Source organism: Typopeltis vanoorti, chromosome 10 (genome assembly GCF_054136105.1).
Source record: "Typopeltis vanoorti isolate ZY-2024b chromosome 10, IOZ_Tvanoo_1.0, whole genome shotgun sequence".
NCBI classification, from domain to species: Eukaryota; Metazoa; Arthropoda; class Arachnida; order Uropygi; family Thelyphonidae; genus Typopeltis; species Typopeltis vanoorti.
The window spans coordinates 35,434,264-35,449,044 of record NC_143558.1 but is presented as its reverse complement, the minus strand read 5'-3'; the positions used below and the strand labels follow the sequence as shown (position 1 = coordinate 35,449,044).

The window sequence follows — 14,781 nt, the reverse complement described above, 5'->3', positions numbered from 1 at the left end:
TGCTTTCTTCAGCAACCAGTAGAAACCTGTGACAGTCATTCAACGGCCATTTCATTTGCAACAACCCAATATATATACCTTCAAGAGGTATACAGAATACTGTGATAATACTACATAATTTAGTTTACATTATTACTAATCTCTTTCAACAATTTCCCTCCAAATTAGTCTATTACTTGTCAGCACATTGATGCCATCATATCTAGTATTTCAGTCTTCTAGGAACAATCAATCCTAGTCATAGATTAGTTCTTCGCACACATTCTTCAATGCTAACAGTATCAAGATCCTTCTAAGTATCTTCATTTTTAATATGACTTTGCCATTGATGCTGCCATCTGTTTGCTCACTGACAGTGTGCACCCTTGTCTTATACCTGATTTTACATCAAACCATCTTCCTGTATTTCCTTTAGTTCTAACTGCTGACTTATAACTTAAATATAGATCATGTATTGCTCTGTATAATGTTCCATTTACTCCATATAATGTAATATTTTGAAAAGGCAAATCTGGACACCTTGTTGTATGTCTTTTCCAGATCAACAAAACTTGAGTCTGAGGGGGGGGGGGGACTGAAAAATTCTGACGAACACACCTATAATAAAAATGATATTAAAGTAACTACTATAAACCACAAGAAAGAACATATCTAAAACCCTTTAACCCCTATGTTTCATCAAATTGTGATAATTTGTTCTTTTAGGATATATAAGAAGACATGTCAGAGGTTTTGAAGAAATTCAAGTTTTTCGTGCTTCAAGAAAAGTCTACAAATTGAGATTCACCAAACTTTGTAAGACTTTAGGGTACTGTGCCCCAGCATATCCAAGAGTTGCCAGATGGGTGGCCAAATTTAAAACTGGGCATCCTGAAAACACTGATGCAGAATGTCATGATCCTTGATGATAGATGATTTTTAACTTCTTTTTAACTTCTTCTCACATATAAATCTTACTTGGAACACTTAGTATAGAAATTCCTATGTAATTCTTATATTCATTCCCCTTTTTATAGATAGGAAGTTTTATTTCCCCTTTTTACAGATAGGAACTATGAGAGCTCTACTCCAATCATCTGGAATTCAACCTTCTGACCAGGCCTTCTGAATTATGCAGTGCAGCCTCTGCTGCAAAACTTATATCAATATTTCTTATCAGATATCATCTACTCCCTTTCCACATTTCATGCTTTTCACATTTTTTTAATTTTTTTTTTTTAACCTTTGGATTGATGTATACTCCTGTTTGGATTTCTCTTGAATATTTCCTGCTACTTTTCTGTCACTGATTTTTTTTTTCATTTAACAGCTTTTCAAAGTAATTACTCCAGACATCTAGAATATCTTTATCTTCAGTTTTCCACATTTATCATGTTTTATTCATTTTACAGTACTGTTTCCTCCATTTCTAAGCTTTTTCAAGCTGTTAATGAAATAAGCAGTGACATATAGCAGTAGAAAATGATCAAATACAAAATGAAAGAAAAGTTTTACTGTGGCTATGCTACATAATTTAGTCATATTTTAGATGGTTGAAGTAGAGCTCTCATTTGGAATACTCAGTTAAAAAGTGGTGGGTAGGAATATGAAACTGAGTGTAAGAATTACAGAAAAATTTTTCTACTGAGCATTGCAGGTAAGGTTTGTGCCAAGCATATTTGGGGAAAAACAAGTTGAGTTTATCCCAAGTAGGGGAATTGTCAGGGCAAAATTTTATCATAGGAATATAAGAAGTTATTTTTGGATTAAAGTTTTGTACACTCGGAAAGAACATATGGTTAGGTACTAAAAGAAAAGCTTTACAAAGTATGGTTACATATGGTGTGGGAGCATTATGCAGGGTACAGGAATACAATTCTCCACTACAGTCATAAATTTATGAAAAGGTCCCAGTAAGCATGAATGCAGAAACCTTGCATTTCTGAGATACAGACCTTTGTAGTAGAAGCATACACAATGACATACAATACAGATTGTCAAGAAATAAGCATAAATCTCTTCATAACTGCAAAACTACTTGCAGAATGATTTAAATAGGCTGGAACTGCGATCATGGCTATCAGTTCAATGTTAGTAAACATAAAGTTATGCAATTTGGTAAAATGAGATCTAATGGTGTATTATCTTGATGGGATTATGGTGGAATAAACATCAGACTAATGTTCTTAGAGTTTTAGTAGATAGGAAGCTGAAATTCAGAGACCATATAGTGAAGATTGCAAATACAACTAAGGGGATAATTGCAATGCAGAAATAAGCATTGGCATATAAGGATAAGGAGGTAATTTTGTAACACCTTGATACAAGCTCACCTGACTACTGTATGCAGATCTGGTCTCTTGGTTTCCAAGGTGATGCATATAGAGTGGAGAGTGCTATAAAGATTATATCTTTAACACTCACCAAACTGTGAAAGGTAGATTAAGGACACATTGAGAATTTGTTGACTGCAGACACTATCAAACAGTGGAAAGAAAGGTGACAACACATTTTTAACTGAAACCCCTCTGACACTATAATCAGGTCTAATATTTTTTGAACTCAAGCCCTTTATGATGCATGCTATTCGAGGAAGTTTTCTTGTAGCAGCTCAATAAATTCAGCTTCGTTTTTTTCTCATGAGATTTCACCACTACCCAATTAATGTTGAATAATCAGTCATCATGATGATTACTTCTTTAGCACCCATAAGGCTGATTTAGTGAAGCATTTCATTGTCATTAGCATTATTTGATCTTGTCAGACTCCATCGCCGACACAAACTTTACCTCTTTTGCCTTCTTTGTCTTTGTAATGCCAATTATGTCCACTTGGTACTTTTTCAATTCTCCTTAAGTTCAATTTCCTTTCCATTAATACTCCTTATATTGATGGTTCCTATCTTCAGTTCTTCTGATGTTGGGTTGAGTTCGAGCTTGTTCCAGTAGCTGACTTTTTGCTGTTCACCCTGGTTCTCTGATGGAAACAGCGGGTGCCTTGTTTAACCGGGCGATGTCCCAGTCAGTATAAAATCTCATCATGTTGTATCATCACATGCATTTGTAGTTTAAACCAACAGAGAGTACAATTTGGTCAGCTAAATTCCAAATTTTCAGATCATCTTCGTTCGTTTATCTACTGGATACTGAACTGAGTACAAGCTTTCCTGTTATCAACTTCACTATTCATGTTAACATTCCTTTTAGAGCTGCATTATTGTTCTTTTGCAAATCTTATTTTTTGTGATACTACTTTTATATTGTAATATCTCAACAAATATATTATGAAACACAGTGGCATCTCACTAATCCGAAATAATAAAAACCATGCTTATTCGGATTAGCGAATTTCCCCCCAAGAGACAACAATAACTATTAAGACAAAAATAATCAGATTTTAATGGTACATCAAATTTATTCTGTAAATAAATGAAGTAACTGATAGAAAAAAAGCTACTGTACTGTAATGTAAAACTTAAAAAAAAAATATTTTAGTAAAAAATTTAGTTTGCATTGTTGAGGATTCTGATTTAATAAAATTGCATAGTTCAGTACATAACTTAATTAGAGTAAAAAATATCACTTTATTGTACATAACACAAAAAAAAGTTTCAGAAAATAACACACAAAGAAAGTTTTTTTATGTCTTTTTAAAAAAGTTACTGATTTTCTTTTGCTTCTTGGAAGCTAAACTTTTTTCGAATGCTTCTTCTTGGAGCTGCATTAGCAATAAAATTTTATGGAATGGCATATCATTCTGCTTAGCTCATTCTATACACATTAAAACTGTCAACTGCCTCTTCATGTTTTACTTTTTTTCTTCAAGTTCTTTATCTTCATCATCATCTTCTAATGCATTCTGTAGCGTCATATTTATAATTTCAGCATCTGATTTGATTTCGAATTCACTTTCCGTTCTACCTGTAATTCATTCCGTAACATCTGTTTGTAAAATTTCAACATCTGGATTTATATTTTTAACCAAATTATGCATATTTTGAATTTCCTCTTTTTGTGTATCTTGGTAAATTCTAGAAGGCTACAGTTTTTTCCATGATGCTCAAATTCCTTCAGGTTTGAAGGCTTCCCAAGCAAACGTGAACACACAATAAATCAAAATAGGCCTACAGTATAACCATACAATCAACAGTATGAAAAAAAATACTGTACTGTAATAATAATAAAATAAATAATAATAGTTAAAATAATAATTATTAAATAAAAATAATAGTACACAAAATAATAAATAAACTTTTTTTTCTTTCAAAACACGGTTTGGATTACTGGAGGGTTCGGACTAAAGAGATTTGGATTAGCGAGATACCACTATAGCAAATAAAATAAAACAAATAAAATGAAACAAAACAAAAACTAGTAGTAATATACTATAACACTAATTATTCTAAGAAAAAACCAATAAAACATATAAAATCACCTATTTTATAGGGCACTAAATGACATAGCATCGAACTTAACTCGCAAATTGTGTCTAAATACTGAAATATTTTGCAATATTTCATGAAATATCTTCCTTTTCTACTAATATAGTTTGCCACTGAGAATGCAGGTGACGTTTTCTATACCATACTTGTCATAGCAGTTATTCAATTTCATTAAAAATTCCTAAAAACAGTGTATTTATTTAAAAGTATGACATTTAAAGAAAGTAAGAGCATTAACATGTCTAATTTGAATACTGCTTTAATGTCAAATTTCTTCATAATGTGATCCATATAGATGATGAATAACAGTGAATAATATAGGCATACAACTGATTTTACATTCACATTATCTTCCTGTCTTCTTGCACATCCATCAATATTCTAACTTGGGTAAAGCTAGTGAAGCTATATACAGGGTGATTTTACATCCTCTTCATGAACTTTAAAAGTGTATTCTACACCTCCAAACTAATAAAAAAACCTTGTATTTCCACAATACAGCCATTAATTGTGACAAAATGCCGACAAAGTGCAAAGCAGATAGATGCAACTTGATGAATCACATGATTGTAAACAACCAGAATAATATGCAAGAGGTATCTTGAGCTCTGTTTAGTCTAAGAAGTTTACCATCAGCAAGTGGTTGGCTATTTGTTTCACTGTTTTGCAATGAAACAAACAGACCGGGCAAGTTCTCATTTAGTGAGTGAAGTGGCTAGTATGCACTTTTATTATGGACATACCAATGGAAATGTACATAAAGCATATTGACTTCATCAAGAGGCTTTCCCTGGTTGTTGAATTCTATATTCTTGAATGTTCACTTATCTTCATTACTTTCTTTGTGAGCCTGCACAATTTCTGTACCATGAAATGAAGGACTTTGAGGCTACTAGAAGCTGAGGAAAACATAGTGCATCCAATGGCACAGAATTCAGGCATTTGCACCCATAAACTATTGTAACAGAAGAAGTGTCATGACTATCACTACTGACTGTATTCTGTCAATAGTAAGTTTGTATGAGAGTATACAGGATATTAATGTTTTCTCTGTTTTGTGCTTTTCACAGGTGAGGCAATGTTCATTCAAGATGTCAGCAGCAATTCTTCAACTTATGGATGGATATCTTTAGAGAGAGAGAGAGAAGGGTTAACATGACTATATGTCTGCCATGCAACTTCTTTCCACAGAAAACATCTTCCATGACATGATTGACAAGTTTCCTTGCCATGGAGGAGAAAAATTATGGTTCATGCATGATGGAGCTCCACCAGACTTCAGCTGGAAGGCCTGAGGATATCTGGATCAAAGGCTTCCTGAAAGATGGACTGACTGATTTAGAACAATTACACTCCTCAGTCACCTGACCTAAATCCTTCTAAATTATTTGTATCAGTCATAGTGGGCAATGCGAACTACAAGAATGTGTATAACAACATGCACTGCCATCAGACATCATCCAGGAACTTCTGAGCAATGGTTAGATCTAATCATTACAACCATAATAAGGAAGAAGCAAAAATTTAAAAGACAGTCGAACTTGGTTATAACAAGCACCACAGGGCCAACAAAATTTCCTCATTATAACCATTATCCACTATATCAGTGATGAGTTAAATCTACCTCCTATTTTTTTTTAATTCTCAATAACTCGATAAAAATAGATAGCAAAACAACAACAGAAATATTAGAAAGAAAAAATAATACAATTGCATACCTAGATATTATTTTTATGAATATGCTTGTATAAACTACAATACACTTATTATTAAACACAATTTATTTGTCCATAATTTTAAAACCATACACTTAATACTAAACACAGTTCATTTCTCCATAATAAAAACAATACTAATTAATAATAAACACAATTTCAATTAGTCTTTTTAAAAACTGACATTCGATGTTATGTCAGTTTTTAAACATTTATACTGTATAAAAAATGTTTGTTTATTTTTAAATGTTTTATTAAATGTTTATACAGTATATATTTTATCATGTCTACATTTGAATGAGCAGACTCTTGAGAGTTATTTTGGGATTCTGTTTGCAGTAAGTTAGTAATATGCTCATGGATATAAAATTTTGCATTTTTATTTCCAGTAGAATGTATTTTTAGCATGTTTCTTATCATCCAAAAAATGTCAAAGTATATCTTTATTTCACATATCTTGCATGTTTTACAAACTAAGTTGGCATTTATAAATAACAACTAACAGATAATAGTTTTGTGAGTGTTTCTCAATTTTTAGTCTGCTGCATAAGTTAACTTCATTACTTTTTTTTAAATGGTTTATAGTGTCAGACACTAGGTTTTGGAACAAAAGAAGAATTACAGGATCCTTCATGCAGTCCTAATACATTCATGACATTTGCAGAATTTAATTCTGCTTCTAAAAAAAATAAAGTAAGCAGTTCCTTTCTTTCTCAGTATTTTAAAAATAATTTGTTAGTAACATGTATTTTCTTGAAAAATATTACCACCACTTTAGAGAAGTATTAAGATCATCTGAACACCTGATCCCCTGTGCAACATGTATTTGCAGAATTTAATTCTGCTTCAAGAAAAAATCAAGTAAGAAATTTCTTCAGAAATATTACCATACACTTTGGCATACCTCAGTAAAGGATTATTCAGTACTGATGTAAATGAATGTTACATTTAAAATATTACAAATTCAATGCAGTCTGGTCAGAATCATGATCCATCCCTCCCCCTCCCCTTTTTTTTTTTAAACGATCGCCTGTTCCACTCTGCCAGGAGGCAGAGTGACATACTGTTCATTCCAAGTTGCTGGTTAACATAGGCAAGGGATGTGATCTGACAGATATCAAAAAAAAAGCATCATTATCATGAACCATGGGCTCACTGCCTGTTGTGTCCGGTGCCTCCATCACTTTCTTCCACCTTTCTTTGTCCAGTGCACAGTGTCGCAGTTTCTGTGCATCCATTCCACACCAGTCCTTTATGTCGTCTATCCAGTCTCTATATGGTCTTCCTCTTCTGTTTACACCATTCATAATACCAAACATAAACGTTTTATCTTCTGGTCCTCACTCATACTGATGTGTACAAATAATTGCAGCTTCTGTTTTATAATCTTCTGCATAAGATTCTCTTTTGGTTGTATCTTCTGATAGAGCTCTTCATTTGTGATTTTCTGTACCCATCCTATTCTTAGAATCTTCCTGTAGCAAGTTCTTTCAAATGCCAAAATTCTTTTTCTTCATTCCTTATTTATTACCCATGTTTCAGATCCATACAGGACACCACTAAAGATGCATGTTTCCACTTTTAGTTGTGTTTGCAGGCTGATCACTTTACATTTCCAGATGTTATCCATGGCCTTCAGATTTGTTCTTCCCTTTGCAATCCTGATCTTTATTTCTTTTTTACAGGCCAAATCATACATCATTTTACTTCCCAAATATGTGGATTGTTCTACATTTTCTATATCAATTCCATCCACTTGTCTTTTGTTTCATGTTCTTCTCACCTAATACCATTTCCTTCGTTTTTTCCAAGTTAAAAAAAAAAAAAAAAAGCATGGTTATAGATAAATTTGAAGAATATCAGTATGTAGGAAATTTCCAATACTGTAGGCTGTTTGTAAACTGTTGTAGTTCAGGTGTTCCAAGTATCCTTCCACTCTTGGAACACCTGAACTACAACAGTTTGCAAACAGCCTACAGTATTGGAAATACTCTAGGCTGTTTAAAACTACAGGAGAGATTGAAGAGGTGGTTATGAATGAGGAAGTAAGTGGCATGAGTATGGAAAATGGGAGCATGTGTAGACAGGAAAGGAATAGGATGACCTGTCTACAAGGATCAAGAGGAAATAGTTGGAATTGAAGAGGGTTCTAAAATGAATAAGCAGAAAGGGAAATGGCCCCAGTCGAGCATGGAGAGATGTCATCGAATGAGTGTTATCAGTGGAACTAGCTGTAGATCCAGGAATTAGCTGTTGTGTTTATATACAAAAATCTAGAAGTGAAAGAAACAAGGCAGATGAAATGGTTGCACTAATTAAGTCTTTTCATCCAAAAATTGTTGGAATAAGTGAGACATGGTTAGATGAGGACAACATCCTGACAGGAATAGAGATGGAAGGATATGATGTGTTTTGTGAAGATAGAAGGGGTAAAAAAGGGAGGGGGAGTGCTGTTGATGATAAAGAAAGAGTTATGTCCATACAAAGTAGAGATGCAAGAGGGAAATAGTGCCAGTGGTTTTGAGGCAGTATGGTGTGAGATAGAGGTGACTGAAATGAAATACTTTGTTGGATGTTGTTATAGATCAGGAAATGTGGATGACTGTGACTATGAAATGTATGATCAAATTAGCCAAGCACATGAGAAAAGAGTGATCATAATGGGCGATTTTAATTATGGAAATATAGACTGGAATAATGAGATAGCAACCATAAGTAAAGAAAATCAGTTTCTTGAGTTTTTGAGGTATAACTATCTCAGACAGTATGTAACAGAGGGCACACGAGGATTGAGGGTCTTCGATTTGGTCATCTCATCAGAAGATGTAATTATAAATGAAGTGTCAAATATCACCCACCAATTGGTGAGAGTGACCATGAGGTGATTACCTGGGTGGTTGCCAGTAGTGTGAGGACCTCTGTAAGAAAAGGGTATACGTGGAACTACAAGGAGGAGTGATTATGAAGAGCTCAGGAGACAGCTTGCAGGTGTAGCATGGAATGAGGAGTTAGCTGGAAAAGAGATCAATGCTTGGGGGATTTTCAAAAACTATCTAGTAGATACAATGTCTAAATGTATTCCAAGGGTGAGAAGGTTAAATAAGGTAGGTGTGAAATGGATGAATAAAGAGATTAAGCATGCGATACAGAGAAAAGGGGCATTATGGAGGCAGCATAAGAGAAGTGGAAATAACCAATTCCATGCGGACAACAAAGACCAGGCAAGGAGGGTGACTTGGTTGATGAGGGTAGCTAAAGAGAGGTATGAACAGCAGTTAGCTAATGAAGCCTAAAAAATTCCAAAGGAGTTCTTTCGATATGTAGCCAGCAAAAGAAATAATGATTATGGAAGGATGACATTGATTGGAGAAAATGGTATAAAGACAGCTGTTGCAGAATGTTTGGTGGAGATACTTAATGAGCAGTTCATAAAGGTCTTTCAATCTTGTGAATGTGACTCCATGGAGAGATTGAGAGCAGTTGATGATGGGGAAGAGAGACTAACTGTAAGTGAGCAAGAGGTGTATGGGGAGTTGAGCAAACTAGATGTAAATAAGGCTGTGGGGCTTGATAATATATCACCACATATTCTGAAGGAATGTGCCAGGGAGTTGATGCCAGCTTTGACATATTTTTTTAATACGAGTCTTGCACTGGGTCAAGTTCCTAAGGAGTGGAAGGAGGGAAAGATTGTGCCACTTCATATCACCTCAAGCATGAAACTATAGATAGGCCTATAGTTTCATGCTTGAGGTGATAGAACTCAAGCATGAAACTATAGGCCTATCTGTGTGTCAGGTGTTGTGGTTAAGTTGTTGGAGAAGCTTGTGAGAACTAGGATTCAGAATTGGGTTGACAACAATGGTATTATCTTTCATGGACAGCATGGATTTACTAAAGGGAGGTCTGCTTACTTATTACAACAAGGTGACTGCTTCCATGGACAATGGAGAAGTATACACAGTAATATACTTAGATTTTGCAAAGGCTTTTGATAGATTACTGCATGATAAGTCAATAGTCAAACTGGAGTGGATGGGGTTGGATATTAGATTGGAGACTGGCTATCTGATAAGTATCAACAAGTTGTGTATGGGGGAGCGATATCCAGGAAAAGGAAAGTTACTAGTGGTGTGCCTCAGGGGTCTGTTTTAGGGCCATTGCTGTTTAACTTGTATATTAATGATATTGGTGAAGATTTGGATGGAGATATTCAGTTGTTTGCAGATGATGCAAAATTGTGATGAACCATGAAGAGTACAGAAGATGTTGTGGCCTTACAAGAAAACTTGAATAAATTGAGTGATTGGGCACGGGAATGGGGATGTGAGTTCATTGTTGCAAAATGTAAGGTTTTAAAATTTGGATGCAGAATTTATGCTTGGTGAGGATATATTGTTGGAGGTCAAGGAAATAAGAGATCTAGTGGTGATAGTGGATAAGGATCTGAAATTTAGGCGACACATAGCCAAAAAATTGTAAAGACAGCAAAAAGGCTTCTGGGAATGATGCGGAGGACACTGATTGTAGAAGTAGGGAGATTCTTGTTCCATTGTATAAGGCTTTGATTAAGTCACACATGGACTATTGTCCCCAGATTTGGTCACCTGGTTTTCAGAAAGCTGAAGAGATGTTGGAAAGGAAATGGTCCAGAGGCAACTGACTAAGTTAGTTTCTAACCTCTGTGATGTCGAGTATGAAAAAAGATTGAGATGCAACTTGCAGAGTCTGGTTGATAGGAGGAGGAGGAGAGGACATATGATAGAGACCAACAAGTTATTAAGGAGTTGTTATAGGATCAATGCTGGAGATGTTCTACAGAAAATAGTGGGAGATCAGGGAAGAATCAGAGGTCATCCCTGGAAACTGTATAAAGAGGGTGTGAGTAGGAGAGTGAGAAGCAGGTTTTTTCATGCAGAGTTGTGAATGATTGGAATGCCTTGCCTGGGAGTTTGGTGTCTGCAGAGAATTTGAGTGTGTTTAAAGCATGGTATGATGAGCTGTGTGTTTGATAAAAGGACCCCCCCCCCAGATGAGTCTTTGACTCCATGGGGTCTTGGGTAATAATAATAATAATAGCAGTCACTGGGCCCAGTAATGAGGTCTACACCTCATTTGTGCTTGTGGTGGATGCAGGTCATTCTATTTTATGTAAGCCCATAGAAAAAGAAAGAAATGGTTGTCTGACAATGGAATTTAACCAGTGGATGAATAGGTATGTCTTTCAGAACCATAATCCAATGTATTCTCCTCCATATGTGCCTCTAAATAGGCATCAGTAAAGGTATCATGCATATGCCTAAACATCTACATCTGAAGAGATGTCATTGGACCACTTGAGTCCTGATAGCCACATGCTATACACGTAATGCTGCAAAGTGCATATTCGCTGTGGCTGATTAGGTATGGTGATTGTCTTCCTGGATAGGACAGGTGTGTTCCAGCAAGATAATGTCTTGCATTGTTACCCATATCATTCAAGAGTGGTTTGCTGAACATGCAGCACTTCTGCATGTTATCATGACTGCCAATTTACCAAATTTGAATCTCTCAGATTATACAGATCAAAAGAGCCAGCATTTGAATCCTCCACCTGAATCTTTTGCAGATCTCTGGGAATCAATCTTGATGGCATGCTACAACATGCTTCCTGCAATGTTCATAGATCATATAAAGTCTACATAGCAGTTCTGGCAGCAAGAGGGAACCTGTGAACTGCCATGGTGCATGGTGATGGTCATAATATTTTGACCTTGACAGTGTGTGTTCAAAATGGTTGCTATTACTCACTGTGTAACCATGTTTTATTTATAAATGATCCACGATTAGATGACATGTAGATGTGCATCTCTTCTATTGCATCAGTCTTATCACTGGTAGTTCAGCAGCATTTTCTTCCATTCTTCTCTTCTGTTTGCTTTCCTCTTTATTTCGTAGTATGTTTTTAGTCCAGTGTAGATGTGCATAATTTTTTAAAGAAATGTGGAAGTTCTCAAGATTTAAGTGAGCATTCTAGCTATCTCTATCATTCAATTGACTGGTCATTGATCTTGGTAAAAACGGTGCCTTTATCCCACTGTATACATCCATCAAGGTGAGAGTTATCTTTCTTATACCGAGAAAGCAATATCAACTCTTACCATATAATCAGAATTAAAAACATTCTATTAATAAATATAAATTATGTTTCATCAAATACCTGGAAAATTGTATGTTTCTTCCCATGGGGATTAACTAGATTAGTACATACAGTTTTTGTCAGTAAATATTTATTGTTTACATATTTCTGAAAGTTTACACAAGACAAAAAATGCACATTTTTTGAAGAGAGACTTTAAACTTTTTTCTATGTTTTTGTTTTTTCATTCATTCTCTGGGTTACTCAATCTTTGCCACAGTTCAAGTATAAAGTTTTGCTTACCAGAAGAAAAAACTGGGTTTTTAACCACACATTGGAAAAATCACCCACAGAATACGCATAATTATATACATATAATGGCCAGTTAGGATTGTGAATGAATGCTACCTACTCCATTTGGAAAAGCCAAATTATCTTTATTTATTAAGCCTATTTGTTTCATATTAAGCTAAGATGAATGGATAAAAATCCTGATTATTGTATAACCTACGTTATAAAACAGTTATTCTTCATCTTGTCAATTCAAAGACAGTTAAAATTTTTATCAAATTCACAAGTAACTTTCGCTGAGCACATCACACAACTACTGAATGATGTTAGAGCATAACACATTCTTGCATCTTATAATAGCCTCTATGTGTTTCATGAAGACTGTTATAAGGATTCATTGTTTTATATTAACTTAACTATATCTTTAGCAGTAAGGTGATGCCTTCCCCTCATGGGATTGGCAGCTATCATATAATATTCTCTATTATCATAACACAGTGCACTTAGGTAGATAATAAATCACTCAACACTTTGAATGCCATCTTAGTAGTAGGTATCTCAGTGGCAAATTTGAAAATGGGATTTTTACTGCCATCTATGTATAGGCTAAAACAAAAAAATTTTTACATCAACACTGACACCAGTAGCTAGGAATTAAAATCACCTCTGATAATTTTAATCCTAAGATAATCAGTCTGTATTATAAGATTAATAGTAGGTATTCCAGAGAAAATTTTGGTCAGAAAAAGAGCTTCTTGCTTTCAGCTCTGTGTGTATATAAAAGAATCTTAAACAAAAATTAAGTTTAGCATCATTGCTGTTGCTGATGGCCTGGATCCAGTTAAATAGCATTATTGTTTTGCCATTTTTCTTAGTATATGACTGAGCCACTTCAAATCTTCATTTTTTCAGTGAAATAACAAAATTGGCTGTAACGAGTTAAGTATTTACATAAAATTTAAAGATCATGAGAAACAGTGAGGATAGTCTTAGCTAATGACTATATAAAAAGAAAATAATTATTCAATATGTGATATGTGTTAACTTTTTTTTTCAGAGATGGACTGTTAAAGAAATGTTTGCAAAACATTTGTTGCAGTTGAATGGACTCTCTGTAGAAAAAGCGGCGTCAGTGATTGAAAGATTTCCATCTCCTGCAAGGTATGTAAAAAGTTCTCTGACATAATTTAGTAAAATTTTAGTATAATGCCCATTGAATATAGCATCAACACTTGACATTAAGTCTTTTATATATATATATATATATATATATAGATAGATAGATAGATATAGATATGCCTCTCCCTCCTCAGGAATTGGGGAGGGAGAGGCTATTCCAGCATAAAAATTTTAATAACAGCTTGGTTATAACACCATACTTCAGTATCTAATAGTGGCAGCTTTGCAACTGAAGGTGGTTAACTAGTCTCATACAAAATTAGCATTTGGTTTCTCTTGCAAAATTAACAAATTAGCCTGCTATTAATACTTGTAATTAACTTACATAATACACTTACCTCAGTGCCTTTGCTGCCTAAATAAATCCTAATCACCATATCTGCTGACAGGTGAGTTCTTCTTAACAAAAGAAGATTATTTGTATAGTTAACTCCTTCAGTTTTTCTTGATTTTAAGGTCGTTGTTCATAAATTCTCTTTAACAAATTAAGAGGATAAAACATGAAAACATGATAGTCAATCAACTCACTATAATGAACAATGTTATAACAAACCTCACTACAACAAATTACCAAAACGTTCCAACCAAATCTCCATGGATACAATGTTGTGCTAAGAGAAATTTATTATAGCAAACTAATCATTATAACAAATTATACTGGATTCCCTACAAGATTGCTATAATGAAATCTACTATAATAATCATATCTGTTCTGTGGGAAGTTTTTGGTATTGAGACTACATTGTAATTTAAATAAGGAGTTTATTAAAAATAAGCAATTAAAACCTGACGAGTTTGGTACATTGTAAGACTTACATCATCAGAGGTAGTGGTACATAAATGTTTTACACAACAAAAGCCCATTAACATTTAATTACCCATATTAGATGTTTTTTTTTATAACTTCACAACTGTTAAATATATTTGAAAAACCATAATACGATACATTTACTTAATATGCTAACCTGATATCATATCAATTTTTCCCTGATATATCTATCTTGTTTTGCTTTTACCATGCATTCTGGTTATTTTACTGGCACGATAAAACCTACAAA

The 14,781-nt window shown here is 34.2% G+C and overlaps 1 protein-coding gene across 1 annotated transcript in view; it reads left to right on the top strand.

The window, feature by feature from the left end:
- mus81 (mus81 structure-specific endonuclease subunit) overlaps nucleotides 1-14,781 on the top strand; it is a 135,952-nt gene that overhangs the window by 83,368 nt on the left and 37,803 nt on the right. The window contains exons 8-9 of the mRNA XM_090399263.1: nucleotides 6,721-6,828; nucleotides 13,602-13,705. Coding sequence (XP_090255389.1) covers nucleotides 6,721-6,828; nucleotides 13,602-13,705 — 212 coding nt within the window. The remainder of the gene's footprint in view (nucleotides 1-6,720; nucleotides 6,829-13,601; nucleotides 13,706-14,781) is intronic.